Here is a 27,094-nt window from a genome sequence, read left to right as displayed (position 1 = left end):
AGAAAAAATGAACTGTTTCTTCTGTATACGAATGAGCATCAAATTTCTCCTTTTTCCAAGTAGTCCCACTCTTCACGCTGACTGTAGGCTATATGTTCATTATTTCCCATGTTTGATGCTTACACGGTGCGTTCATGGACATTTCGCCACTTGGGGGCAGTAGAATCTCATAAGCTGAAACACACACACACACACACACACACACACACACACACACACACCTCAGACATATTATCATCTTAAAGCAGCAATAATCAAGATTTTTAACGTGACAATAGATCACGTGACTGCATGTGAAAGGTGTCACATCAGAATTATCATCTCACAGAGCTATGGAGCAACTTTCAGCTCATTGTTTTGGTTTTCTGCTTTGGTTTGCTGTCACCGTCCTCCACAGGCAGCGAGGACGCACCGATAAAACTCCTCCTGTGCACCACCTGCTCAGCAGCACACAGCAGACAGACACATTTAGAGACTAACTGGTGAAGAAAGTGGAACATTTAGCAGCTAAATAGCCAAATATTTCCCTCAGGAGTTGGTAGAGACCAAAAACGGATCAGATGGACACTGCAGGTCAACAAGTTCACCTCATCAGCCAAAAAGGTGATATTTGACTGTTCAGTGCTGGACAGGTCGTCTACAGAGGGTTTATCCGAGCTTCTTTACTTAAAGCAGCTGCTGCTGTGAACCGGGTTGATGAGAGCAGTGAGTCTGAATCACAGGAAATGATCCATAAAACCAAAACAACGAGCAAAAAGAGGCTAAAAGAGATCAGCAGAACTGCAGAGTCGACGATTACGTTCAATTTTAGTTCTTGTGCATCGATTAAACCACATTTTATGGAAACTGTCTTGACACGTTTGGCATTGGGATCATGAGTATGAAGAATTAAATTCTGTTGGTTTGAGCAAAGCTTTCCAGTCGTAACATGTAAAAACAGACCAACTGAAGGTTGACTTTAAGTGGAAAAGGTTAAAATGGACTATCACTATGAAGAAAGTAACAAAAATAGTAAGACAAAGCAAATAACGTGACAAAACAAAGGCAAAGACATCCGCTGCCCACAAGAAGCAGTAAGAAACAGCACAGACTGAACATGTAACCACTGACTCCATCTCCCTACTGTCAGTGCAGGAGCTGACAGACCATCGCTCAGCTTGAAATCCCTCCTCCACCGTCCTCCCCCGTGACAGCTACAGCACAGCGTCTCTCTGTGAAAGCCCACATCATCGCGCTCACAGACTCGAGTGCAGCGGCTTTGTGTCGGTGTGACTGACAGCAGTGATTACCTGCTGTCCTCTGGCTGAGATGGAGAGGAACGTCCACGCCTCATTTTTAGATCAAATACTTTTAATAGTCTTTCAGTTAAAATAGCATTCAGTAAAACCAAGAAACAATTCAACTGGCGGAGAAATCCAAGACGATAAAGCATGCTCAGTTCAATCACTAAAGCAGGGCTGCGCTCGACGAGGCGCTTCGCTGAGGAACCTCGGCCGCTCGGCAGACTGAAACACGTTTTTAACAGGTAATTTGAGGTGATTTGGGAGTTAGCAGCTCAGTCTAAATATTGCCGTTGAAGCTGCAGAGTAGGCTCCTTCAGGAGGTCAGGAACAGACCGTGGCCATGATCGATCTCAATCAACAGAGGCTTTAACCGGAGGCGGCGGTTCCCTGCAAAAAGCTCGTTGAACGCAGCTTGAGCCTTAGTTAGGCCAGAAGAAAAGCGACACATGGAGAAGGCTCCAACAGATGTTTTCTGGAAGATCACTGTACAAAGAGTGACGAGCTCCATTCATTTTACATTTTTACAAAAAAGGTCGACTTTGCACAAGTGTTGGAACAGCTTTATAAACCGTTTATGTTCTTAATTATGGTGAAAATAACAGTTAATAAATAAATAGATCATCAGACTGAGAACTCTGTTAAAACAACTTTGACACCAAAACAAAGAAATCATGCAGTGGCAGCAGACTTCCAGGCTCTTCCACATGTGACGGGACATCCAGCTGTTTGTGGAGCGGTGGGAGGAAGTGATGGATGCTGCTGCTGCCCGTCACAAAACAGCTGATTTTGCCAGAATTGTTGAAGCAAATCTTCTCCCATTCATAAATATCTTAGGCTAACAGTCATAGCTTCATATATCATTTGCATGACTTCACAGAAAGTTCCTTTGAGATTCATTTTTATCCCAAAATAAATAAATAAATAAATAAAGAAGTGCATAATCAAACTACTGAGGACACGGTAAATGATCCAGTGGTAGTCTATAGCATAAATCTTAAATACAAAGTACACACAGTTCTCCTTCTCCTCTGAAATCACATTAAAACTCTTTCACTCACCCAAAATCATTCGACGAGTGTGTAAACACACTCATCGATGGACGACCGTCAGCTCCTAAATGATAAATCAGCAAAAAAAATCTGCAAAAAAACGTCCAGATAAAATGTCCTTGAAGAATTACATGACGTTAGATGTACTGATGCAACAGGAAACTGTAAAAATCACTGAAGAATACTGCCTGTGTGTATTTTCCCATACGTCACTTTGCACTATGGGATGTGTGTTATCATCATCCCGCATGCTTAAAGCCAGCAGCGCGATTCGGACTTTAACTCTATTTTCTCAGTTTTAGATGATCAAGATGTGGTGGATAAATCTACCACCACTGAAGCGCTCTTGAGCAAAGACAGACTGGAAACAGAGGATTGCTAATAATGATAAATAAATGCTTTAAAAATCCAGCTGAGGTGACGGCAGCGACGCTGTGGTCTGTGTACATGAATCAGTGCTGCAGGTTGGATTCATAGTGACTCTGCATGTGCATATAAAACAGAGACAGGCCTTAAACCTGACGTATGTCCACTGATGTAGAGCACAAACTGTCAGACAGATAGATAGATAGATAGATAGATAGATAGATAGATAGATAGATAGATAGAGTCGTCATGCAGTACAAAGTGTTGTGTTTCAGCTGTCTGTCAAAGTAACAGGTGACAGGAAATGAGACTAAATGGTTTCTGATTAAGCGCTGAAGTTCAGCGCGGTGCATGCTCGAGTGGAATAAAAAACAAGCCGTTAAAACCTCCTTCCATAAAAACAAATGAACAGTCTTTATGACCTCCACGTCTCTTCTGCGTCCCCTCAGTGTTTCCCTCTGTCGTTCGAGCCTTTCTTACTTGGGTCACTCCTCTTCTTCTTCCTCGCTAGTCTTCAGTCCTCCTCTGACAGCGTCTCGTGTGGCGTGGACGGTCGCGACTTGCTGTGGCCTCTAAAATCCGCCTTCCTGTCCTGCAGGAAGTCTTCGATCTCTCCGGGCAAACACTGGAACTTCTCCTGGAAATCCGCCTCCACGGCCCCTTGCAGCTGGACAGAGAGCACAGAACACATTGATTATGGATTGATTTCTTCAGCGGATGAGAACAAATCTGAGATTATATAAACAAAGACCCAGTGAGATAAACCGGCGATGACTCAGTTCCCAGAAAAAACAACACAGGAATTCGCTGTGTCTATTTCCGACTGCTGAGACAGACGGACTGTACATTTAGAAATGCAGCCAGCTGTTGTCAGCCATGACTGCCAACAGTTGGGCTGTTCCAATATGGCTGCCAGAGGGCACGTTACATCACTCGAACGCCCCGTGTTGACGTCAGTACTGGTTCTAAACAGCGTGGGTGTGGAGCAGGAACAGGAAATGAGACACCTCTACCTTTGGTTTCTGGTCTTGGATCTCCTGCAGGAGTTCGTTGTGCTGCTCCACCAGCTGATCGTGGCGCTTCGTCTGAGTCTCCTCCAGCTGGGGACGCAAACACAGACAGACAGTCAAAGAGTCTTATGAAGCGTTTCACGACGGCTTCATCAGAGACAGCGCGGAGACAGAAACATGAAAGTTTCATCACGGTCTCGGCAGAATTCAGGCTACAGAAAAACCCAGATTCTCCACCCGCCGCTCACCCGTTTTATGTTCTGGACGACTTCATTGACGTAGGACTTATTGATCTCGATCTTCTCCCTGGGAACACACAGTCAGACGGGTTGAGCTTAATATTTCTCTCTAGCTGGATGGATCAGCGTGTGGAGCAGATGAAGGAGCTACAGCCGGTGTCTAGTGTGAGGTGCAGCGTGTGTGTGTGTGTGCGTGTGTGTGTGTGTGTGTGTGTGTGTGTGTGTGTGTGTGTGTGTGTGCGTGTGTGTGCATATGGATCGTACTCTTCTGCCAGATGCTTCTCTTTGGTCTTCGCTTGGTTGATCTTCTCTGTTCTCCTTCGATCCATCTGCCTCTTCAGCTCCTTTTTCTCCCTGAAGCAGCAGAAAACATTGAGAATGTGGTCGAAAATGTTCAAATTGATGGTTGAATCTGCAGCAGGCAGAGGTTTTAGAACACTGACTGACGTCCTAAGATGTTCTGATCACCCCAAAATATCGAATATAAAAACCTTCAGACATAACAAAGACCTTGATTTGTTTCTTAAAGCTTTACTTTTCAGATTTGTTGGGGAAGGTTTTGACCTGTACGTACTGAAGCTGCCTGCAGCAGCTCACAGGAAATGCTCTTCCAGCCTTCGCTCTTAACAGTGTCATTCTTTGTATTAACACCCTGATGTTTGTCTTTTCAGTCGCAGACGAATAACTTACTTGTCGCAGATGTCTTTGAGTTTCTTCATCTGGGTGTTGTGACTCTCCTCGGCCAGGCTGCTCAGCCGCTCTGTCAGCTGGAGGAAACACAAACTCTGCTTTGATTTTGCTCTCGTGCTGGAGGCGCTCTGGGCTCAGGTAACACATCGAACTAATTACAACAGAACCTGAACCTTCACTGAGCAACTGGACCTGATTTTACAGCATCAGCTTTTTATTGAAATCTTATTTTGTTAATGTCATTATATTACTCTGTCTGTCACTTTGTCTTTTTGGGGGTATTTTATTTTGAAATTCCCTTGTCAAAGAAAGTGCCTGCAACAGAGAGGCAGCTTTAAATGAGTTCATCTAATTATAGAGACACTGACCAGGCTTGGTTTTGTTAGGCTTTACCATCTTAATATGCTCTCTCTGCAGATACTTCTGGCTGTAGTACTGTTCCTGCCTCAGAGCCAGAAGCTGCTGCTGCTGCTCGGCTCTCAGCTGCTGGAGGCGCTCGTCTCTCTCGCTGTCCGAACACGAAGCCCTGAACAGCACGTGAACACACACAGCTGTGCATTAAACCAAAACACAGGATGGATTCTGGACGAACGAACTGCAGACTTTAAGATTACAACCATTAATTAACACTTGATGATACTCTTAAAGTTTCCTTACAGTAAGGTCCAACGACATCTTCTCACACTGACTCGATTTTAAAGTAATGAGATGAGAGAGGTGGAAATCCAGCATTGAAATAAGATGACGTGACGTGTGCGTACCGGCTCTTGCTGCACTGTCTGGCCATCTTCTTGTACTTGTTGTTGAACTCCCGGAGGAGCTCTGAGGTTTTCTTCTGGTGCCTCCTCACTAACTCCTTCAGCTCTTTAAACTGACGTCTCTGCTCCTTCTGGTAAACCTTCGACTGCTGCAGACTCTCGAGGGCGCACACTGGAATATCTGTCACCGAAAGCACGTGTGCAGCATGTTTTAATAGACTTTTAGAAGAATTCATTAAACTCTCATTTGTCTGTGGAAACACTGACCTATCAAAACGCTTAAAACCAGATCTTCGGTCTTGGCTGCTGGTTTGGCTGCATCTGAAATACAGAAAGCGTATTTAAGATGTGCTTAAAACTCTCTTTGAATGAGTGCGTGCGTCTTCGTTTGTAGGCGGATCCTACCTGTCGTAGCTGCTTGCTGATTGGCCGCCGAGGCTTTGGGCGTGGTGGCGATGGGGGTGTGGCCTGCAGGGCCGGAGGTGGGGCTGAGTCCGTTCTCCAGCGGAGCCGATTTCAGATCGTTCTTCCGCTCTGCGCAGGTGTCCGTTTCATCCTGGACAACGACACCAACCAGAGTCACAAACGCTCCGCTTTCAGGACAAAGACAGACAAACAGGAGACACAGGACGGACCTCGGTCTGCGTGTCCTCCTCCACGTCGTCCAGCGTCAGAGCCGCCAGCTGCTTAGACCTCTGCTCCAGGAGGTTGACGTATCGGATGGGGTTGGACAAAGCCTCTATCACGTCTGTGCAGGACACACAGAGGAAAAGACAAAGGCAGAGCTCAGAGGGTCTCATGGACGTGGTTTCATCTCAGATACTGACGATCCTGGTGGACACAGCAGCAGCACGTGAACTGTTTGTAGATGGCGGCTCGAAATCTGAGACCATGACAGCCCATAATACTAAAGCATCTATTTTGTGTTATGTTTAAACATAAAGCCACTCATTTTTAAACAAAAAATAAAAAATAATTCAAGTGCTAAAGGCCGAAATTCGTACCTGCGAAGGTGTCCGGGACGTAATCTTTGACCTCGATGTAGACGAACACAGCTGGCAGGATCAGAGACTGGTTCTTCTCATTCCTCAAGCCAATGTAACGATAACCTGAAGGAAACATTCACAGCACAGACGTTACCGACATAACCTTCGGGTTATTTAGGGAAAAACAATAATGTAGGAATCTGCCCAGACAGTAAGAGAGCGATGCAGTGGAGTTCACGCTTAATATCAGTCACGTAATGACAGAATTACAAAGAAAAATCACCAGTAATTTCATTTAAGGTGGTGAATGGCAGCTGTTTTAAATGAGAGCCAGGAGGAAAGACTGACAGTTTGTACATAACGCGACAAATATGTGAGACGATTTAGAGTCCACAGAGGCACTGAAGGCATAAGAAAAAGAAAAATGGATGTTTTAATCCTCCAAGTTACGGATTAACGTAATGATGTGTATTTAAGGACAACAGTAATTTATCATAATTTCAGTTCAGGAAAGTTTTGACAGTTTTAAAGAATCATTGTTTGTTGAGTTTTTGAGCACAGTGCTGCATTCACACCAATAAATAAGGAAAAACTGGAATGTAGGGTCGGGAAAAAGGAGCAAAACTTATCGAAACTTTAACTTTACTGACATAAATGGACGAAGAAACCAGACTGGAGCAGTTTGCACAGAAAAAAAACAAAGCTAAGATCTCACAGATAACCGAACTTTAAGCACAGCCAGAGAGAAACGTCTGGATTAAAACACGACCTGGTCTTATGGCCGACGCCGGAATGATCCGATGACCGATAAACTTCCCTCCTTCCTCAAAAGCAGCGATCCTCAGAGAGGCCAGGGTGGGAAGAATCACCTGTGGGACAGTTCACAGGTGAGACACCCGCAGAATGACATCAGATCCTGTTGCATGACGTCCTCCTGCCTCTCTGCCGTCTCTCACCTTCTTGAAGACGATCGGCTCTTCGTCCCACACTGGGTTGATGGCGTTGTTGTTCTGGGAGGTTTTGGTCTTCAGCGCTTTCCTCCTGGTGTCCGCAGGAAGTCCAAACATCTCCACCTCCACATACACACCCACCCGCCGCTCAGTCAGGAACTGGGCTGAAATCACCTACGACACACGGACGCATAGAAACAGATACAAGCAAATATACACAAGTACTGCAGTAGGGACGGGTAATATTACATAGAAAGTACTGCCTGCCTGTTTCTCATCAGGAAGGTCTCATTGAAAGATGCTAAAAAGCCTTCGAACTGAAGGAAACTGCTGTACCTTCACAGAGAGCGTGTTGGCTACGATGCCGTCCACCGTGTTTTCAGCGAAGGGGTCAAAGTGTTTGTCCGGGCGTCTCATGAACTCAGGCTTCAGTCTGTAGCCACTGCGGCCGTTGTACTCAAACATGAAGAGATTCAGCTGCATGGACAAATCTGGAACAAAACCATAACATCAAGCGCAGGGCTGTTCAGGCTAGTTGCGTGTGTGCCAGAGGACAAAGACGCTTTATCTGACCAGCTCGCGTCGAGCTCTCCTGAATTAAAAGTGCAAACAATACAACTAAAATGTACAAAAAATGATGGCTCAGCGGTTTTTTATCTGTTGGTAGACTGGAGATCAGAGGTCAAAGGACTCTCACCGATAGTTTGGTAGTTGAGAGCCACCAGTTGACAGCCGGCGTTCCAAAACAGCTGAGGCATGAAGTTGGACGAGTCGACTCTGGTTCCTTTTGGATAGATGCGACTCAGCTGGGACTTGTTATATCTGGTGAATGTGAAGTTAAGAAGAGCAGGAGCAGCAGCAGAGAGGATTACAAGAAACCGCTGCATTCACGGATCAAAAGCGCAGCATCAATCATCAATAGCATTATGATTAGCAGACATCAGGAACACGTCAGGTGGAAACGAGCTGAAGAGGAGCTCCTGGCACCAACAGCTGCAGGTGCTGACGCGGCGTTTCAAAGATAATACTGCTGAAATTAAAAGACACATTTAAAGTTTGTTCAGCAGAAAAGCTTTAAAAGAAGAACACAAAGCACAGAAGCAGCCGTGGTGTGCTGCGACCGTGGCCAAGGATACTCCACAAACTCCACGGGTGACTTTGTGAGATGCTCCAAAGCTTTGGTCTCCACAAAAGACGACATGTTGTAACAGCGGGCGGCCTCTACACACACACACGCGCACACACACACGCGCACACATGTGAACACACACAGATATTTTTCAGCAGTTATCTTGGTTTCAACACGATTTCTCTTTGCATGTTTGCTGTCATAATGTTCTGCATGTGTTTAATTTGATGCTTCTGTTTTTAAATGCAAAGACTCAAACTTTGCACGCGTCATGTTAAAGTCTGACAAAGATCAAACTGACACATCAGACAACTTATTTTTAACTTACAGTCCAAAAACAATGAGATCAGTGCGAGAGAAAGTGCTGCTGTGTCGCTCAGAAATGCTGATCCCTGCACAGAGAAGGCTGAGGGCGGCTGCTGTTCCATGAATTGTCGTGCAGAGCTTGAAAACAGAGTGTGTGTCGGTGTGTGTCTGATCTGCTTTTCTTACTCTTGGAGGCTTCGAAGGAGTTGAACTTGGTTGGCTGGACGTAGTTTACCAGCGTTGACATTTCCTCTGTGGCCACGGCCTCCCGCTCTGCTGAGCCCTGAAATAAATGAGAGCAGGAATAAAGTTTAGGGGTGAGGTTGATTCTGATCCTGAAGGCAGGGAGCTGAACTTAAGGGTCCAACAACATGAAGTTTGTAACAGCAGCCGGCAGTTGAACGCAGCACGTTCAACAGACACACAGGACAGACGTGAGCACTCCCACAAACTGCAGTCAGGAGTTTCAGCCCCAAACAGCAGCATCACCTGACAGCGAACAGTTAAACAAACGGCACAACAACAGAAACCAGGAACCCAGCTCAGACGTCCACACACGCTTCCAGCACAAACACACGTGCAAACACGCGAACCGTCTCCCACTAACAGGCCTCACAGCAGGCCTGGGGGGGGGGATGCTCGTTTCGTGTCTGTCTGCAGCTGATCTCACGTTCGACTGGACTCAGTATGTTTTGTGCATATTTGTGGCGGTGTGTTCAAGGACCTCTCGTGGTTGCAGTGATTCACAGCATTTGAAAAAGCTGTTTTGTCGACTGTTCTGTTTCAAACGACCCAATGACTCCTTGCACCCCTGCTGGAGATTTTAGCCTGAACTCACCAAACACACCTGCCCAGTCTGTTTTTTGATATCTGCTTCATTTGTTTCTTCTCTTTTGTTCTGAACGGAGACGTTTCCATCAGCCTTTTCTCTCTCCTGTCAAACTGTCCTCTCCTACATTCATCTTATTTATTAGTGAAGATAAACATGAAGCAGAATCTGTTTACAGGTGTTGAGGAGCACGACTGCATGTGTGAGAACGTTTTATTAAACCTCTTGTGGCTCCAGGGGGAGCTGTGCAGAATGTGACAAATTGCCTCGAGTGATGTCACTTGAGTCGGTGTCAGCTGATGATGAGTTTGAAAATGAAAAAATAAATCTGTGCAGTTCGACAGAAGTGAGTTTATCAGACCTCTGCAGCTACTCCTCATCTCTGCTGTCGGCTAGCAGCTTGAAGCTACATTAGCCGCTACTAGCTTAAGACAACCGCGTCTCTGGCTGAAGTGTTTGCAGCTGAAGTGCATTGTGGGTAATGTAGGATCCCGGAAGAAACTGTGTGAAACAATATCTCTGCTTCTGCTGCATCGATAACGCCTTCAATCAAAACTCGAGCCGGTGAACAGTCGGCCATCGTCGTTTGTACTCTGAAGCTCAGGCCGACTGCGAGCACAGACGATGAAAAAAAACAAAACAGAAGAAGAACAGTTCAGAATTAACAACAACAACAACGACAGCACAAATAAGTAAACAGCAACACACTGCAGTGACAACAACAAAAGTGAAACACATACGAAAAGCAGTGAGTGTAAACAAAAGACCAACAACAACAACAGTCTGAGTGTGCAACGACGACGATGACAACAAATAAACAACAACACAACCAAAACAAACAATACTCGTAAACATTAACGAATGGCGACAGCAGCGAGGGCGGCCACCACCACTGACCTTTTTACCATCATCATCTTCATCATCATCATCTTCCTCACTCTCAGCCTCCATCTCTGTTAAGATTAAAGTTAAACAAGTCTTCATCCTCATCGTTCTCTTCATCTCTTCTTCTTTTTCCACATATCAAAGCAGGAAACTCGACATCGTGTTCAGACGACACAGTGAAGAGGAAGAATTCAGATCCTTCACTCAAGTACAAGTACTAATGCCACAGCGTGAAAATACTGCATGTAAAGGCCTGCATTCAAAACTGTATCTAAGTAAAAGTATGTCAGTATTATCAGTACTAAAAGAATCAAAGTAAAAGTACCCATAATGCAGTAAAATGCTCAGTGTTTTTCTATCTGCTGTTTGTGGATTAATATCACTGCTGCATTTTACTGCTGTAGATGTTTAAGCGCCTTTGAAGTACTTTATATACCGTTTGCTGCTTTAATCTACAGCAACGCATCATATTCTATAAGACCATCATGTGTTTGCAGCCTGGCCGTCCTGTGAGAACCACGTATCTCTAAAAAGTTTGATGAGCTCAGAAAAACAGCCTGTTTTCAGCTTTGGGACGATGCATTTTCAGCTGATCCAAGAGGCTTTTTAAAAATGGGTTAGGGTCCATCCTTCAGTTTAGCACAGACGTTCAATATCTGCATGTCTGGAGATACGTGGTTTTCACTGGACAGGAAGGGCAGGAAAAAGTGTAATCAGAGCAGAACCAGCCGGAGAAATGTCCACACAGCGTCTGACATATCTGTAACAAAAGAGCAGAATATAAACCAAACGCAGGCCTCCGCTTTAATAAACAACCTCCCGCTTTAACTTCTCTGCAGGTGATTATTCAGCCCACTCAGGCGTTCGCTGACTGAAGGGTCACGGTCAGCGTACGAGTACGTACTTCATCACAGCTACTGGTCTGCTCTTTGTGTACCGGCTGGCTCTCAGTCCCAGACCTGTTTTCAGGATCTGCACATCAGATGTGTCAATAAGGCTCCCTGATTTCCCCCTACACCTCTGTTTAATTGCTGCTCTGAGCTTGCGACCTCTTCTGGGATGTCCTGCTCATTACCGAGACCTCCCCTGAGGTGCGGCGGACTGCAGGAGGAAACCAAAGACATCGGCGGGGGCAGAGGGAGGAGATCTGTCGCTTTGGCCAAAATCACGACGGAAATAATGAGAGGTGTCGTCTGACGGAGGCGCGTCTAAAGAGACTCTGAGTCCAGAAAATACGGGAAGAATTATGTGCAGACTTCAAACGAAGACGCGTTTTCAGAAGCGACAGTACGATGTTAATGCCACGCTTTTAAACAAACTCAAAGAATAAATGATCCTCAGTCAAAGATATTTGTCACATCTCGTTCTTCTCCGCGTCCTTCTTGTCCTTCTCGCCTTCCCTTTGTTCCACGAATATGTAAAAATGTTCGGGGTTGTGACAATTAGTGCACTGAACAGAAGCCTGAACGCTGCCTGCTGTTCATGCCTTCAGCCTTATGCAGCTGCGGGAGCCTGAGAAACCACACAGTCGTTATAGTCTGCTGTGGCACAGCTGAACACATTTCACATGAATTTCCAGGCTGAAAAAAGTCCTTGTGTCTTTGTGTCTTACCTCCTGTGTTGTTGCTAGGAGACACCGGCTCGTTGCTCTGATTGGCAGGTTGGTCCGTCAGTCGTTTGGTGTCCGTGTTATTGGAGGGTTTGTGGGATTTCTTGTTCTTGATGAGGATTTTGCCCATCAGCTCCTGAGGACTGGGCAGGGGGACGCCTGACTCCAGCTGCAAACACACAACGGAGGCGACAGCGCGGCCGCGAGCTGTACTTCACCAAGAACACACAACCTGCAGATATTCAGCGGAGACTGGATGTTTGTGTGTGCGTTGCTTACGGGGTATTTGTCCAGAGGGTCGATCAGCAGCGCGTCTCCGAAAATAGATCGACAATATTCGGCCATTTTAGCCTGCTGCTTCAAACTGACAGAGAGACAGAGAAACGTCTCAGGTTATCATCCATCCATACAGATCAACAAACACATGAACCATAAGGATGATTCTCACGAGTCCACGTGGTTTTCAAAGGACAGGATGACGGGGAAAGGTGAGGTCTTGAAGGCGCACTCTGCAATCGCTTCAATCACTTCCTGCAAGATGCAAAACACGACATGAGTCTTCATAGACATGAAGTCGATCAAACTCGATCAAATGCAGCTTAAAGTATAAACATGCACGAAACCCAGAACTAATAAAATGTGCACGGGGAAATTATTTTTAATAATAATAAAATCCTAATTTTTGAGCACATGTTAATGAAAAATGGTTAAAAACTGACGCGAGTCGGCCCCCTCCAAAGGGTCACCAGATAAATCTGAGGGGTCACGAGATGATAAATGGGAGAAGAAAGAAGGGAAAGTTTGACTTTACAACTAATTTTACCTCTTATTTTACGCACCTTGAAAGAGATTTCGGACGTCATGGTGAAGCCGTGTGTGATGACCGGTTCCTCCTCCGCAGTCCGTCCTTTCCACACATCCAGTTCCACACAGCGACATCCAGCCAGAAGAACCTGCCGGTACATCTCGACTGAGGAGCTCCCCGCCAGCTGCCCGGCTGCAGCACAGGAGATAAAATGAGGCGTTAGGACAGATTGAACTGCAGAGATGGTCCACGCTTTTGTGCTGGATGACTCATTAAAGGCTGTAAAGATGAGAATGAAATACAGCACAAAGCTCACTTCCAAGGCCTTTTTCAGGTCAGATAGTCATTTACACAGCAGTGAAGTCCTTTTTTACTGCTACAAATGGCCATCAGGTGTTCAGTGGAGGTGATTTTCTGAGGTGCTGCTGAGTTCAGTGTCACTGAGAACGCTGATGGCTCACAGAGCGAAGCTTTGTGTTCCCCTGACATTCTGCCTCGTTGGCAGGATCTAATCCGCCGGCTTGTTCGGAGATGTTGGATGTGTTACAGCTCCCGATTGTAATTTAGCTTCTTGCCGAGCGTTAGAGTCGGTCCAGGCTGTGTTTCGCCCACAGTTTATTTTCTTTTCCTATGATGGATGTCAGCAACAATCACACCTGCGACATCCTTCAGCTTCTCATTGTTTCCTGTAAAAGTCGTGTTCTGTCTCTTAAAAAGCTGCCAAACAGGCCTGAATGCATTAATCTCAGTCGTGGATCCATTACTGGTAGTTCAGTTTTTGTTTGTTTGTGTGTGTGTGTTTGTGTGTGTGTGTGTGTGTGTGTGTGTGTATGTGCGTACCTGTCAGGTATGTGTTATGTGATGACTTGATGAAGTAGTGAGACAGGGGGAAGCTCATGTCTTCAGACTGGTCCAGCTTCTCTGGTGGGATGACTCCGTTCTCATCACTGGACAGATAACTGGAGAACGCCTGGAGAGAGATGACGCCTGCGTAACACACACACACACACACACACACACACACACACACACACACACACACACGTACATTATAAGGAGATACAAGCATAAAACGTATTCCAACAAAAAAGGACAAAAGAAAAAAGTCTAAAAGCATCTTTGTCGTGTTTCTCAGGTATAAATATTTCATTCACCCTCAGGTGTCTCTTTTGTCTCTTTCAGATTCTTCTTAACAATTTGTTGGTTTTCTGATACTTTAGATCTGAAAATATCGTCTATTAAACTTGACAAAAAGCTTCGGTCACACGCAGCACGTCGAGTATCGAACGCCGCCTTCAGACTGACCTGCACACGTGGATTTATTTCGGCCAATAAAACACCTCCGGCCTCACTGCTGAACACAGACATGCTGTGAAGCAGCGGAGGGGGTTTGTGGACGCTCTCTTCATGTCCAATAAGTTGAGCCACACGTGAATACTTCTGAATGTTATCGTCTAAATTAACAACAGGAAGCATTTCCTGAACCAGATTTGTTGCAAAGTAATTTCGTACCATGTTTGAGGCAGAAGAGCTTCATTTGGACTTCACACTCGTTATAACTACATGTGTAAAAATCTAACCTCCTATATCACAGATAGGAAAAAACAAAACAAAAACCAAGATGGATTCAAAGTGGGTGCCAACTTTTCTTTTGGCAGAATCCAACACGAATGTGCTTATTTTAGCAGCTTCCTCTCTGTGGGCGTGTGGGCGGGTTACAGGAGTATTTTGGTATCAACCCAACGTGCACATACAAAGTACATGTTGCTAACAAATGTAGCCCACTTGCTAACGGCATCTTCAGCTATTTGTGGATATAGAACAGCAAATATGTTGTGTGTGTGCGTGTGTGTGCGTGCGTGCACCTTGCTTCAGCTGGGCCAAGTCATGCTGGTACCTCTCCATCAGAGCGTTAGTCTGCGCCGGACGAAGAGGCGGGTAGAGGATTTCATTGAGCCTCGGGTCTCTCTGCTTGTTGTTGATGAACTCGGTCATCTGGTCGACCGACAGCGTCCCATCACTCCCTCCTCTGCGGGGTCGGGGTGTAGGTTAGAGGGTACCACAGGATGTCTACACGTCCCCAAACCGTCCTTCACTGTCCTTGTATTTGTTACTTTCACATAACCTCTGCCTTCTTTCTGATGTGCATTTGTCCTTATTTATTTCACAGACTGATAAATTGAAAACAGTGAATTGATTAATCACTAATGATAATAATCATTACCGCGGCTCAACATAACAGAGTTAATACAGCTGAAGTTACAGAATGGGCTCTCTTTATTCCTCCTCTGTGGACCAGTGGGACAGAGGATGAATCATTATTCATCATTCTTCACATACCAGAGAAACTGGCCTGAAGCAAATAACAGCACACTCAAAAAAGCTCATTTTGTAAAGAAGCTTGTTCGACATTAATAAGTATTTGAGCTGATTTGAGGTCAGTGACTTTAGCTGTAAATATGGTGAGGGATTTTATAAATACTCACTGCAGTTTAAAGATGCTGCTGAGCTCAGGACGAGGACACAGACTGTCCAAAAAGCTCTTGTACACTTCCAGTGTGAAGTCCTCCAGCTTGATGCTGTCGCCCTGTCAGACACGCAGGACATGGACATGAACACAACCGACCCACTGCAACAAAAGAAAAACAGCGAACCTCCCTCCTCATCTTCACTTTACTTCCTCGCCTCTCCTGCATTAAGGAATATCCAGCGTGAGATCCAGAGCGAGCAGCGACTCTTACATCACTGCTTTTCACTGGTTGCTTCAAAACTTGATGACCCAGATATTATTCAGCTTATTTCACCCCTCTGTGCTCTGTGAGTCATTCTGGACAAAAAGCATCAGATAAAAGCCTCAACAGCAAATAGAAAATGGATAAAAAAAAAGGACAAAGTTGAAAAAGACTGCGTGCGTTTCTTATATAAACGCAGTTATCCACAGATAATGTGGCTCGGCTTTCCAGAGGGTTGAATCAGAAGCCTGACAGTTTCAGCCTTCCTTGGGCGACCAGGACCTGGATGAAGCTTGTGCATCTGATAATAAGAAGGTGTTTGCAGTGTTTACCCGGCTGTAGGGCAGTTTGCAGTTCTCCAGGGCGTTCTCCACTCTCTTTCTGTCTGAGGAAAACAGCCGAACGATGCTGCAACAGACAGCGAAATCACACCGTTATCAGCTCATCCGTAAACACAACGTGTCACCAAAACCTGCATTTTGACCTCTGAAAGTATCTCCTCCAGACTTCTCTCTCTAATTAACTCCCTCAACTCGAACCTTCCTTTATCACAATCCCAAAAAAAAACTCCTTTACCTTCCCCAAACCTCCTGATTTCACCCACATAATCTAAACATCCGTACTGCTCAGCATCCCCTCGAGCCTCCCCTTCCTTGAAACGTCCCCTCTCCTCACTTTACCTCCAAGCTATATCAACTGACCTTAATTCTGCTCCTGGTTTGCTTCTAAAATACAGCCTTCCTTCATCGCTGTATAATCCATCTCATGCTCCGGCAGTGGTTGATTACCAGGTCAGTGCTGAATTAAGCACCTTCATGAATCCTGTCCCTGTTTTTGCTTTCCCAAGTGCACATGGAATTAAGTTTATTTTTGGAAGCAAGGGACAGGAAAGAGCAAAGTTTGAGTTTGTGCGAGTCTCTGCAGATTTCGTCGGGCTATTTTCTCACATCCTCAACCGTCTGCCGGAACGTGTTCCTCAAAGTTAACGCTCAGGCAGAACCATTGATTAAAGATTAGGAAGGTAAGAGCGATAGTCAGGAACTCACTTCTTGACGGGGATTCGTCCCTCGGCGTTCGGCTGCAGAGTTAACCTGACGTACCTGAAACAAAGGCAGTGAACGCTCAGAGCTGCAAATCCAAAGCTTTCATGTCCTTCAACAAGTGACCACCAAAGAAATATACAAGAAAACAGTGAAGACATGAGAAGAATTAAAGGATCTTCCAATCAACAGAGCTACATCCATGATTTCCTTGTTATTTCACCTCATGGACGGACAGCAGATGTCTCAGTCGAGGTATTCTGGGACACTCAACCCTTTAATTGACGTGAGCTCACAGTGGATTTATAGTTCCATTAAATATAGTCTCTTAATCCGAAACCATGATCCAATTTTACATGAAAACTGACGTGTATTAACAGGTGTATGTAAGACTTAGACATCAGTCCAAGCCAGCTTGAAGATTTTTAAGATAAATCCTCAAAAACAGCTCTTAAATGCAGAGTTTTATTTGCGAAAAAGACTCAATAATTTCCTAAAACAGACGGGGACTAAAACAGGTGGAAACACTGCGTTTGTTCGGGACTATTTTTGGCGGCGGAATAACACACGTGTGATGCTCAGGCGAGTGTTTATGGCAGCAGGGCGGTGGAGGATTGACTTAAAATAAACTTCAGTGTGTGTGTTCATGGTAATAAAAGAAAGAACGATGAAGAACATCACGCAACATCTTTTAAAAACACTGAAGATAAAGTGAGTTTAAAGTCTGTGCATGTGTGTGTGTGTGTGTGTGTGTGTGTGTGTGTGTGTGTGTGCGTGTACTCACGCTTTCAACAGACTGTGGTCTCTGTTGAGATTGTGGCTCAGCAGGTTGGAAGACAGAGAAAACAGTTCCTCACACCACACCTGCCGAAATCAGACACCATCATCATCATCATCACCATCATCATCATCGTCATCACTATCATCATCATCGTCACCACCACCACCATCATCATCACCATCGTCGTCAGTACCTTAGCTTCATCCTCCTGCGAAGCGATGAAGTTGAGCTGGTTGACGTTTACGAGGTCGGAGGCCGTAACCACTGTAACCATGCGGTTCTCAAGCCGGCCAACCAGGTTTCCCACATCGAGCAGCTCCCTCAGCTTGGCCTCCTATTGGACGACACAGAACAAAAGCTGTCGGCTGAAACAGAGCCGCGGGGGAGCCACACGGAGGAGACGGAGGAGGTGGAGAGCGTCAGGGTCCATGTAGATTTACCTTCAGAGGGCTTTTCCCATGTGACTCATGACACGGCGCCTGAAACACACGCCTTGACCGTGTTGTTTACCACATTAAGGGTACATGTGTTACTGTGTATCTTGGCTGACGAAGCTGTCAGTTTAAGTAGGCACAGGGGGCATGTGCCATCTCGTGCCATCTCGTGCCATCTCGTGCCATCTCATGCGGAAACTCTGCAGATCCCCTGCAAACTGCCAATGTGTTGGGTTTGGAGTGCAGGGAGGTTTGGCTCTGCGCTGCCCGCGGTGTCCAGTACACAACATTTATTTAGTCATGGACGAACAAAAGAATATCAGGCAGCTCTGAGCCAAAGATATATAATAAAATATAACTAAAGTAAAGTGCTAATGCCCCAGATATCATCACAAAACAGTTAGTCAGAATGAGTCATATTCTAAACCAGCTTTTGTGTCTCACTTTCAATAAATTTGCTCTTATTCAAGACTCGATTGTTTGAGTCCATCTTTCAGGTTTTCTTAATGCGTTTCTGAAGAATTCGTCGTGATCACAGTAAGTCTGATTCCCCCTCAGCAGACACTCGGTCAGGACGAATCCTCCAGCTTTGACGGAGCTTTTCTTCTGCTACAGCAAACCTTCAAATATGAACGACAATTTCTCTGCGACAAAATAAGTAATGCGGAGGTAGAGGGGGAACAGAGGGAGGAGATTATTGGAGATCTGTGAAGCGGTACGGTAATCAAGATTCAAAATTATTCAAAAAGCATTAAAGTGGCAGTGAACAACATATTTAAATAAAGGGAAACGTGCTGCAGGTGTGAGAGAGAGACTGGACATAAAGGGTGACAGGTGAGGCGGAGCACCTTTGGCGTTTTGGTGCTTCTCCCCGTTCTGACATCTTTAACGAGGGTCAGGTCCAGCAGCTCTGTCTCCTGAAGAAAACACACACACACACACACACACACACACACACACACACACACACACACACACACACACAGACAGTCAGCTGTTTTCTAGGAGGTAAATGCTGCATCCTGTTTCCTGCTGTGGATTAAAGCCCACCTGGAGAGAAAGTGTGTGTGTGTGTGTGTGTGTGTGTGTGTGATAATCAATGATCACATGCTGTCTATATGCTTGCTCTTTGCAACACTCATCCAGGTGTTCGTACAGACCTTCACTGCACAATAAATCTGTGCTTTTCCATGAATGCAGGAGCAATAATCTCATGATATCACATAAAACAGTAACAGCAGCCATTTTGTGCACTTTTATACTTTTGAGTACTTTTACTGAAGTAAAGGATCTAAATACTTCCTCCAGCACTGGAGAATATTTGGCTCAGTCTAATTTAAATAAGAGGTGAAGATAAGGGTTAAATTTCAACAACTGTAATATGTAATTAGACTCATACTGTGTCTGACCCAAGTCCTGATTCTGATCACTTGACCACCCAGATCTGAATATTGACGAGTCAAAGTTTAATTAACTTTTGTGTGTGTGTGTGTGTGTGTGTGTGTGTGTGTGTGTGTGTGTGTGTGTGTGAGCTCCACCTTGTTTTGGTCAGTCCAGTACAGGTAGAATCCATGTGGATCCACGTGCAGAGTCACTGGAGTCACAGTGGACAGATCCTAAAGAGAACCAGTGGAAACATGAAAACCATGAGACCAGCAGCAGCACTGTGCAGTGGACTGAAACCCATCTCATACTGGAACAGACCACTGTTCACTTCACTGTCGTTGGAGTAGAAATAACTATTATGCAACGCTGCACCTGTCTGTGGTGACACAACCGAGATGATTCAGAAACGTTCAGTCAACTTTCAGACGTGCTCGTCAAACGGGGAACACGGTGGACCTGGACGCCGTGTAACTCCGCCCTGCTGCGGACGAGAGTTCGGCTCAGCTGTGCTGATGTTCTGCTGCTCAAAGAGTTTGAAACGTGTTAGACAGTGGAGTCAAACTGTCTGATTCCTGAAACGATTCCATTCAGGTCTTGGCAGCGAGCGCGGCAGCCATAAGGGAGCTGCAGCGTGACGTCTTCAGGCTGGCAGTCGAGCTGGAGTCAGAGCGGACCGATGACATGAAGGCAAGACGGTGATGGCTGTTTTCAACCACACACACACACACACACACACACACACACACACACACACACACACACCCCTGTGTGCAGAGTCCACTGTCTTTCAGTACGTTCAGTTAAACAAGCATCAGCAGATTTACCTACAGGCAGAGTTTTGATGGAAGTGGCCTCAGATGTGTTTGGAAGCTCTTGACTATTAAAATTTCAAATGTCCTCCATCTTTCAGGTGGTTCAAAATGAGATGTGACACACCAGATGTCACTAAAATTCAGCAGCTTAAAGGTCCAGAGTGTACGATTTAAGCGGATCTATTGGCAGACATGTAATCTAACATTCAGAATAATATTTCCATGAGTCTATAATCACCTGAAAAGAAGACCTGATGGAGTCCATCATGTTGTCATGTTTCTACAGGAGCCCAAAACAGACAAACCAGAAACCGGCTCTAGAGAGCACCTTCCGTGTTTTTAGCAGCCGCCATAGAGGGCCAGGAGTATTCATTTAGATGCAGTCTGCAGCATCACTAACTGGGCCGTTAAAGGCACCTTTAGTCCCTCCAGGTACTCTAACTTCAGGGGAAACGTCAGATGATACATCAGAGAGAGGAAGGAAGTTAGCCAACTAGCGAGCTAGCCGCTCCATTGTTTACCATTATTTGTATTTCTCACTATTTATTCATTTTCAGTTGCAGTGGTGGCTGTGTGAAAATGATGACAACAACTCCCATGATCCCACACTGCTTCACGATGCCATCAAACAGCATCTTCTGTTATTATTTTGAGTCCCCTAGTGGCAGAAAGTACACACTGTGCTATAATCATCACACTATAAAACCCAGGAAGGAGCTAACGGGAAGAAGCTAACAGGAAGGAGCTAATGGAAGGAACAGGAAAGAGATAACAGGAAGGAGCTAACAGGAAGGAGCTAATGGAAGGAACAGGAAAGAGATAACAGGAAGGAGCTAATGGAAGGAACAGGAAAGAGATAACGGGAAGGAGCTAACAGGAAGGCGCTAATGGGAAGGAGCTAATGGGAAGGAGCTAATGGGAAGGAGCTAATGGAAGGAACAGGAAAGAGATAACGGGAAGGAGCTAAGGGGAAGGCGCTAATGGGAAGGAGCTAACGGGAAGGAGCTAATGGAAGGAACAGGAAGGAGCTAACAGGAAGGAGCTAATGGAAGGAACAGGAAAGAGATAATGGGAAGGAGCTAACAGGAAGGAGCTAATGGGAAGGAGCTATCAGGAAGGAGCTAAGGGGAAGGCGCTAATGGGAAGGAGCTAACGGGAAGGCGCTAACGCTGAGAGAGGCAGCGATGCATTCAAAGTCAAAACTAAAGCCTGTAACCTTCCTCATGTTCAAACTACAGGAGAGGAGATGAAGCATCATGGGTAATATTTGTGATGTGGTGACACGTGCATCTCTGCTTCTTTATGCTCCAGCAAACATGTGAAAACAGTAATAATGAATTTAAACTAAAAACAGAGAAACGTAAAGAGCAAAAAAGGCCATTTTTTTGTGTTCCTAATTATTTTCTGTGTTGGAGATTCTGTCTGACTAAAGCGAGGGAAAGATTATGATGACAAATAAATGAGTTTTTCAATCAACGCTGGGATTATTTAGAAATTAGAAAATAAAAAACAGCCCATGAAGATCCACCTTCAGCACTGTTTTTTCATCCTGGCAGCTAAAACACGTGCACACACGTCAGTGCGTGTAAAGTTTTGTGTATTTCTTCTCTGCGTGTTCCTCAAAGGTCATCGCTCTGCTGTCCGAGCTGCGTCCCTCCTCATCGTCGCTCACAAGAAGAAAACCAGAAGAACAAGATGAAGAAGATGCTTAACTGGATCCCTGGTTGTCACACGTTGGCATGGCAACCCATTCTATTTTTCATAAAGCTCAGCTCGACATGTTGGAGAAACACACACACACACACACACACACACACACACACACACACACACACACACTGGGTTCAATCACGGTGAATAGATCCGACAGTGTATCGGATCAGCTCTTAGCATGATTCATGATATCATATGGCTCAATACATTGATTCACACACACACACACACACACACACACACACACACACACACACACACACACAGAGCCTAACAAACATCCATTCTTTCTCACACACATCAGATCTGTTTAGGTGGTGGTAACCATGCCAGTTACCATGGCAACCGGACAGCACGTTTCTCATAGTCAGAACCAGTACTTCAGCATACCAACACACACACAAACACACACACACACACACACACACACACACACACACACACACACACACACACACACAAAGACTGTACCTACACTTATGCTTTTGTCTGCACACATGACAGCACTGGAAGAGTTCTGCATATGTGTGTGTGTGTGTGTGAGAGAGATACACGTTTAAACACACACACACACACACACACACACACACACACAGAGTACAATAAATGCATACCAATGGATTCTATACCAACAGGTGGCAACAGAGAGATTGACCACAATAGCATTTTACACAAACACACACGCACGCACGCGCACACACGCGCGCGCGCACTCCTCTATCTTGCTGGCGTCTCATCTGCAGGTGCTTACTGCCAAAGCTCAATCAACAAATGAATAGTAAACACATCTGACAGCATGGCACAGTTCCTCCTCTTCCTCCTCTTCCTCTCTCACTCAGGTTTAATTCAACGGGGCGAAATAAAGGTGATATTCACACACTGCCAAAATACATGAATGTGTGTGTGAAATAAAAATAAAGGCAAACATGACATGGAGTTAGGAAGTGAGTTCTCTGATGTGGCGCTGAAGGAAAACCAGTCTCCTCACCTCGTCCCATTTGATGAAGTTGCTTCCGTTCCTCAGCGTGTGAGAGACGGAGGGAGGCTGGAGTTTCAGTGCGTGGACCCCCGGCTGAGCGCTCGCCATGGCTTCACACACACATTAACACGCTCGCACAAACTGGAGATGCTCAGACTCAGAGGCTCGCGTGCCGCATCTCCGTCATGTCCGAGCCCAAACTCCTCAGAAGTCAGGCAGAGGCGCGCGGCGGCGGCGGCGGCGACGGCAGCATCCTCTCCTCTTCAGAGTCTGTCTCGGCTGCACTTGTCTTCCCTTTTTTTTCCTCTGTTCACTCTTTTGAATTTCAGTCTTCTCTCTCCTCTTCCTCTCTGCTCTGTGTCTCCTTCCTCTCTCCTCTCTTTTCTTATCCCTCCCTCCCTCTGTTTGTCTCCCCCTCTCTCCTCTGTTGGTGCTGCATCTCACAGAGAGACAGACTGAAACAGATGCCTTCGTGGGAGACAGGATACGTGTGCGTTTGTGTGTGCGTGCATGTGTGTGTGCGTGCGTGCACTGCCTCCACAAATTGACTCATCGGCGACATGCGCACAACGGCAGCTTCCCACAGATGGGGGAGGGATAAGAGAGGAGGGAGAGCAGGAGCGACAGGGAGAGGTAGAGAGAAAGAAAGAAGAGAGTGGGAGAGAAATGAAAAGAGAAGAAGAGGAAGGAGGAAAAGGAGAGAGAGAATAAAGAGCGAGTGGGAGAGAAGGGAAAGCGAGTGGGTGGTTCAGTGGAGGGTGAATCAAATGAAAGCAGGATCTGAGTCAAATAAGGCCACTTTTGAATCCACAGCACATTGTCAAAAGTATGTGGACGCCAAACATTTCACCCATATGTGCTTCTCGGCCCTAAAGCGCGGGCTTTAATCTGCTGCAGGGGAAGCTTCCGCTCCTCTGGCCACATTTTGGATGCTGGCTGCAGGGATTTGCTCTTGGTGAGCATTAGTGAGATTTGGCACTGATCGGCGATCGGGCCTGGCCTGCAGTCAGCGTCGGTGTGGAGGTCAGAGCTCTGTGCAAGCCAGTGAAAATCCTGCACACCAACCTGGGAAAAGGGCTTCACTGCTGACCGTTTGTGTGTGTGTGTGTGTGTGTGTGTGTGTGTGTGTGTGTGTGTATGTGTGTGTCGGGAGGGGGCTGATGCTACAGATGCTTCATCTTGTTTCGAGTATCGACACTAGCGTCAATAGGATCTGCACAAAAAGACAGATCCATCCCACGTTAGAGCCTGTTCTGGTCGCACATGCACTCTCTGCTTCCCTGCTGCAGCTGTTTGCATGCGTGCAGTCATCACCGTGTCAGTTCAGTAAACATTTACAGGTAGAAATAGTCTTTAACACCCACCTGAGCTACAGAGGAAAAGTTCAAATGGATGCTCGCAGCCGATTAATTAAGCTTTCACTTCTTTGTAAGACATAACACGTGGCTCAGCAGACACTTTCAGTCATAAAACATATCAGAACTGGCATTGGTAATCTGATTCTGCTCTGGTATCACATGGTGCTGGACCAAAACCAGATTTTGTGCTGTTGTCCACCTTAAATTGTCACAATGTGTTGAAACAAGGGCTTTCCCAGAAGCTGGAAGCAGAGTGTTGTATAAAACATGAGTCATGAGACCTGACTCAAACCCTAAAAACATGTGCAGGGTGTCCACATACTTTTGGCACACACAGATTGGAATTAGATTTTATATGTTTACAAACACAATAACAAGAGAGGAAGGAGGCGAGTGGGCGACACAGCGGAGGTTCAATAATGGAATATTGGAACAATATTGTAAAAACAAAAAGCAGTCAATGACAAACGGACACAAAGCAGAGCCGTGTGTCCAAATGCAAGATGTGATACTGGCAGTTTGGTGCATGAAGAGTCCAGTAAATAAGAGAACATGAGAGTGTGTGATGATTCAGAGGATCAAGAGGCGAATCAGGACGTTTCAGGACACGTTTGTCATGTCTGCTCCTGCGCGTCCTGTTAAATAATAAGCAGCGGATTCAAATCAGTCATGTTTCCTGTAAAGCCGTCTCAGTGAAACATGTCGTTAAGTGTTCGCGGAGCGGCAGACAAAATGGGTAAATAGATGAAATGCTCATAAAAATGCATCCTCACTGACTTCATAAGGGCCTCTGTGGCTAAAAGCCTTCCCTCATGCATTTATCTCTCTTTGCAGAGATGCAGCGACTGATTATTCACACTATGCAATTTTCATTGAAACTGATTTTTTCAGCAGAAGCAGCACTGATGAAACGTGTTCTCGGTGAAGTCTGTGGATCATCCAGACCAACACTCACTGAAGTCCATTTCTGACAGGAAACGTACAGATTGGATGAAAAGTTTGTGATAAAAATAAAAGCACTCATTGATCATTGATAATCAGCAGCATTTAGTTTGAGTCTGACAGTGGACTCACAGTCATTTGGAGCATGTTAAATAAATAAGAAATAACGTCATTTGACCCTCAGTCTGATGTTTTACATCTATTGGTTCATCATAATGTTCATTATGTCATCTTATTAAACCGTATTGTTCAGTCAAACTGAACCAGAGAATTTGGCATTTTTGCTTCATAAATTAATCAAATGATTATTAACCAATGACTAACTCGACTGTGATCGATCAAAGCATCTCGTGTCTTTGCATTAAGACTCAAAAACGACACTCGAGCGTGCAGGAAAACACTGACCATCGCTGAACAGACTCAGCCACTCACAAAGCAGCCCCCCGGGAGGCTCGACACCCACTCACACCTGATCTTAACGAATCACACGTGACCTCAACGCCTCCCAAGGTGTGAACGATCCTGCGGGAGGAGAAACGCCTGGGACTCCCCAGCAGTGAGTCAGGACCGAAGAAGCCCAGCTGCCTCTTTAAAGGACATAAAGCTCTCTGCCAGTGCCACAGCGCGACCCCGTCACCTCCACGCCGCACAGATACACGCATCACGTCCCTGATGTGCACTCTGTCAAGGCCTCCCACACACTCGTTAATGTAAAAAAGACACGTGCAGAGAGTCATGCTGCCATGACAGCGTCAGTTTGTACCTGACACTGTTAGCGTCAGAGCCGACTGTGTGTCTGCAAATATCCAAAATTAATACACTGCTAATATAAACTTGGCGCTGGACCAAAAGATGAAGAAAAGACATGAGCGAGGATGAGCGTCGTCACCGGGATGAGTGTGTTCAGTCCAGGTTTACGCTCACATAAACACAGCAGGTGTTCTGCTTCGGCAAACACCGGGGAGGCATTGAGAGCTCTGCGGCTGTCAGCACAAAAGAGCAGTGAAGGTGCTCTGAGCTGCACCTGGGCGAGATGAGACGGAGGCTTTGAGGAGCTCGCGGAGCAGAGGTGGGAGGTTTCGTCTCAGGTGGATTCTGGATCTTCCTGCTGAATCTCCACACAGAAAGTCCAGCGAGCGGGGAAACACACACCACGTCGGTGGTTAAGTGCTGCCTGTTTATGGCAGTTTAGGGGCAGAAATGCCCAAATGGTAATTTGAAGGAGCGAATATCACGACTGCAAAGTGGTTTTATGTCGATGAGGATCAGCAGCACAAGTGTTTAGACGAGACAGGTCCCCAGTTTCATCACATCATTAAGGATCATTCTTCTCAGTTTCTGACAGCTTTAAGGGGAAAAAACACATTAATTTATAATAAATCTATAATTTATCATTCATAACCTCTTTTTCACCTGGTTTTTATTTCCCCACGCACACAAACTGCAGGTTTCTGCTGTAAGAGGACACTGTTTTCAACAGCTTCTGCTGCTCAAAAGGGGAGGAAACGTGAAGGAGACGCAGGAGAGAGTCCCTCTGTGGAACTGCTAAAACACGGGTTTTTGATTCAGTGATTGTTTTAATCATTTTTTTAAGAATGAAAGATGAAAAAACTCCCTGTTGTGGAAAAGTTCTGACTTCTGACGTGAGAGGAATTCCTTTACTTTTCATTTCTGAACCACTGAATTTAGACAACAGCCTTAAAAACAGAGTTTGTTTCCAACCTGGATCAGTGATGCCTGAATGTGTCTGTGGCCTCGACACACTTCACGTCAGTGATGCCACAAACTTCAAGTTTCATCACAGCTGATCAAACTACAAAAACAAGACTGTTAAACAAAACCTGCGATTTTAACTTCCAGAGGTTGTTTTCTAATTTGCTGCACGCTGCTGAGAAACCCACTGACAGAAACACACACACACACACACATTTACACACAAGACTCAAGACACTCCTACTGCCCACACACTGGCACTCACACAGACAGAGGCGCACACACATAAACAGACACATGCACTAACACA

General features: G+C 45.6%; 1 protein-coding gene across 1 annotated transcript; it reads right to left on the bottom strand.

Moving 5' to 3' along the window:
- Positions 1 to 1,332: 1,332 nt before the first annotated feature.
- plcb1 (phospholipase C beta 1) lies at positions 1,333 to 23,287 on the bottom strand. The gene is made up of 32 exons (XM_076742209.1): positions 22,781 to 23,287; positions 19,420 to 19,497; positions 18,730 to 18,798; positions 17,641 to 17,781; positions 17,451 to 17,530; positions 16,673 to 16,726; positions 15,959 to 16,034; positions 15,381 to 15,481; positions 14,760 to 14,923; positions 13,735 to 13,881; positions 12,929 to 13,086; positions 12,538 to 12,620; positions 12,369 to 12,453; positions 12,093 to 12,258; positions 10,493 to 10,548; positions 8,953 to 9,049; positions 8,468 to 8,552; positions 8,029 to 8,153; positions 7,668 to 7,822; positions 7,338 to 7,505; positions 7,151 to 7,250; positions 6,400 to 6,504; positions 6,031 to 6,143; positions 5,801 to 5,951; positions 5,663 to 5,716; positions 5,399 to 5,576; positions 5,031 to 5,163; positions 4,638 to 4,714; positions 4,212 to 4,301; positions 3,957 to 4,014; positions 3,712 to 3,798; positions 1,333 to 3,365 (listed from the first exon to the last, which is right to left on the bottom strand). Exons 1-32 carry the CDS (start codon positions 22,877 to 22,879, stop codon positions 3,213 to 3,215), a joined length of 3,486 nt encoding a protein of 1,161 aa, XP_076598324.1. The 5' UTR covers positions 22,880 to 23,287; the 3' UTR covers positions 1,333 to 3,212.
- Positions 23,288 to 27,094: the final 3,807 nt, after the last annotated feature.

This window comes from Chaetodon auriga, chromosome 11 (assembly GCF_051107435.1).
Source record: "Chaetodon auriga isolate fChaAug3 chromosome 11, fChaAug3.hap1, whole genome shotgun sequence".
Taxonomy (NCBI): Eukaryota; Metazoa; Chordata; class Actinopteri; order Chaetodontiformes; family Chaetodontidae; genus Chaetodon; species Chaetodon auriga.
Note: the sequence above shows the minus strand (reverse complement) of the source record. Positions and strands in the feature narration are given on the sequence as shown.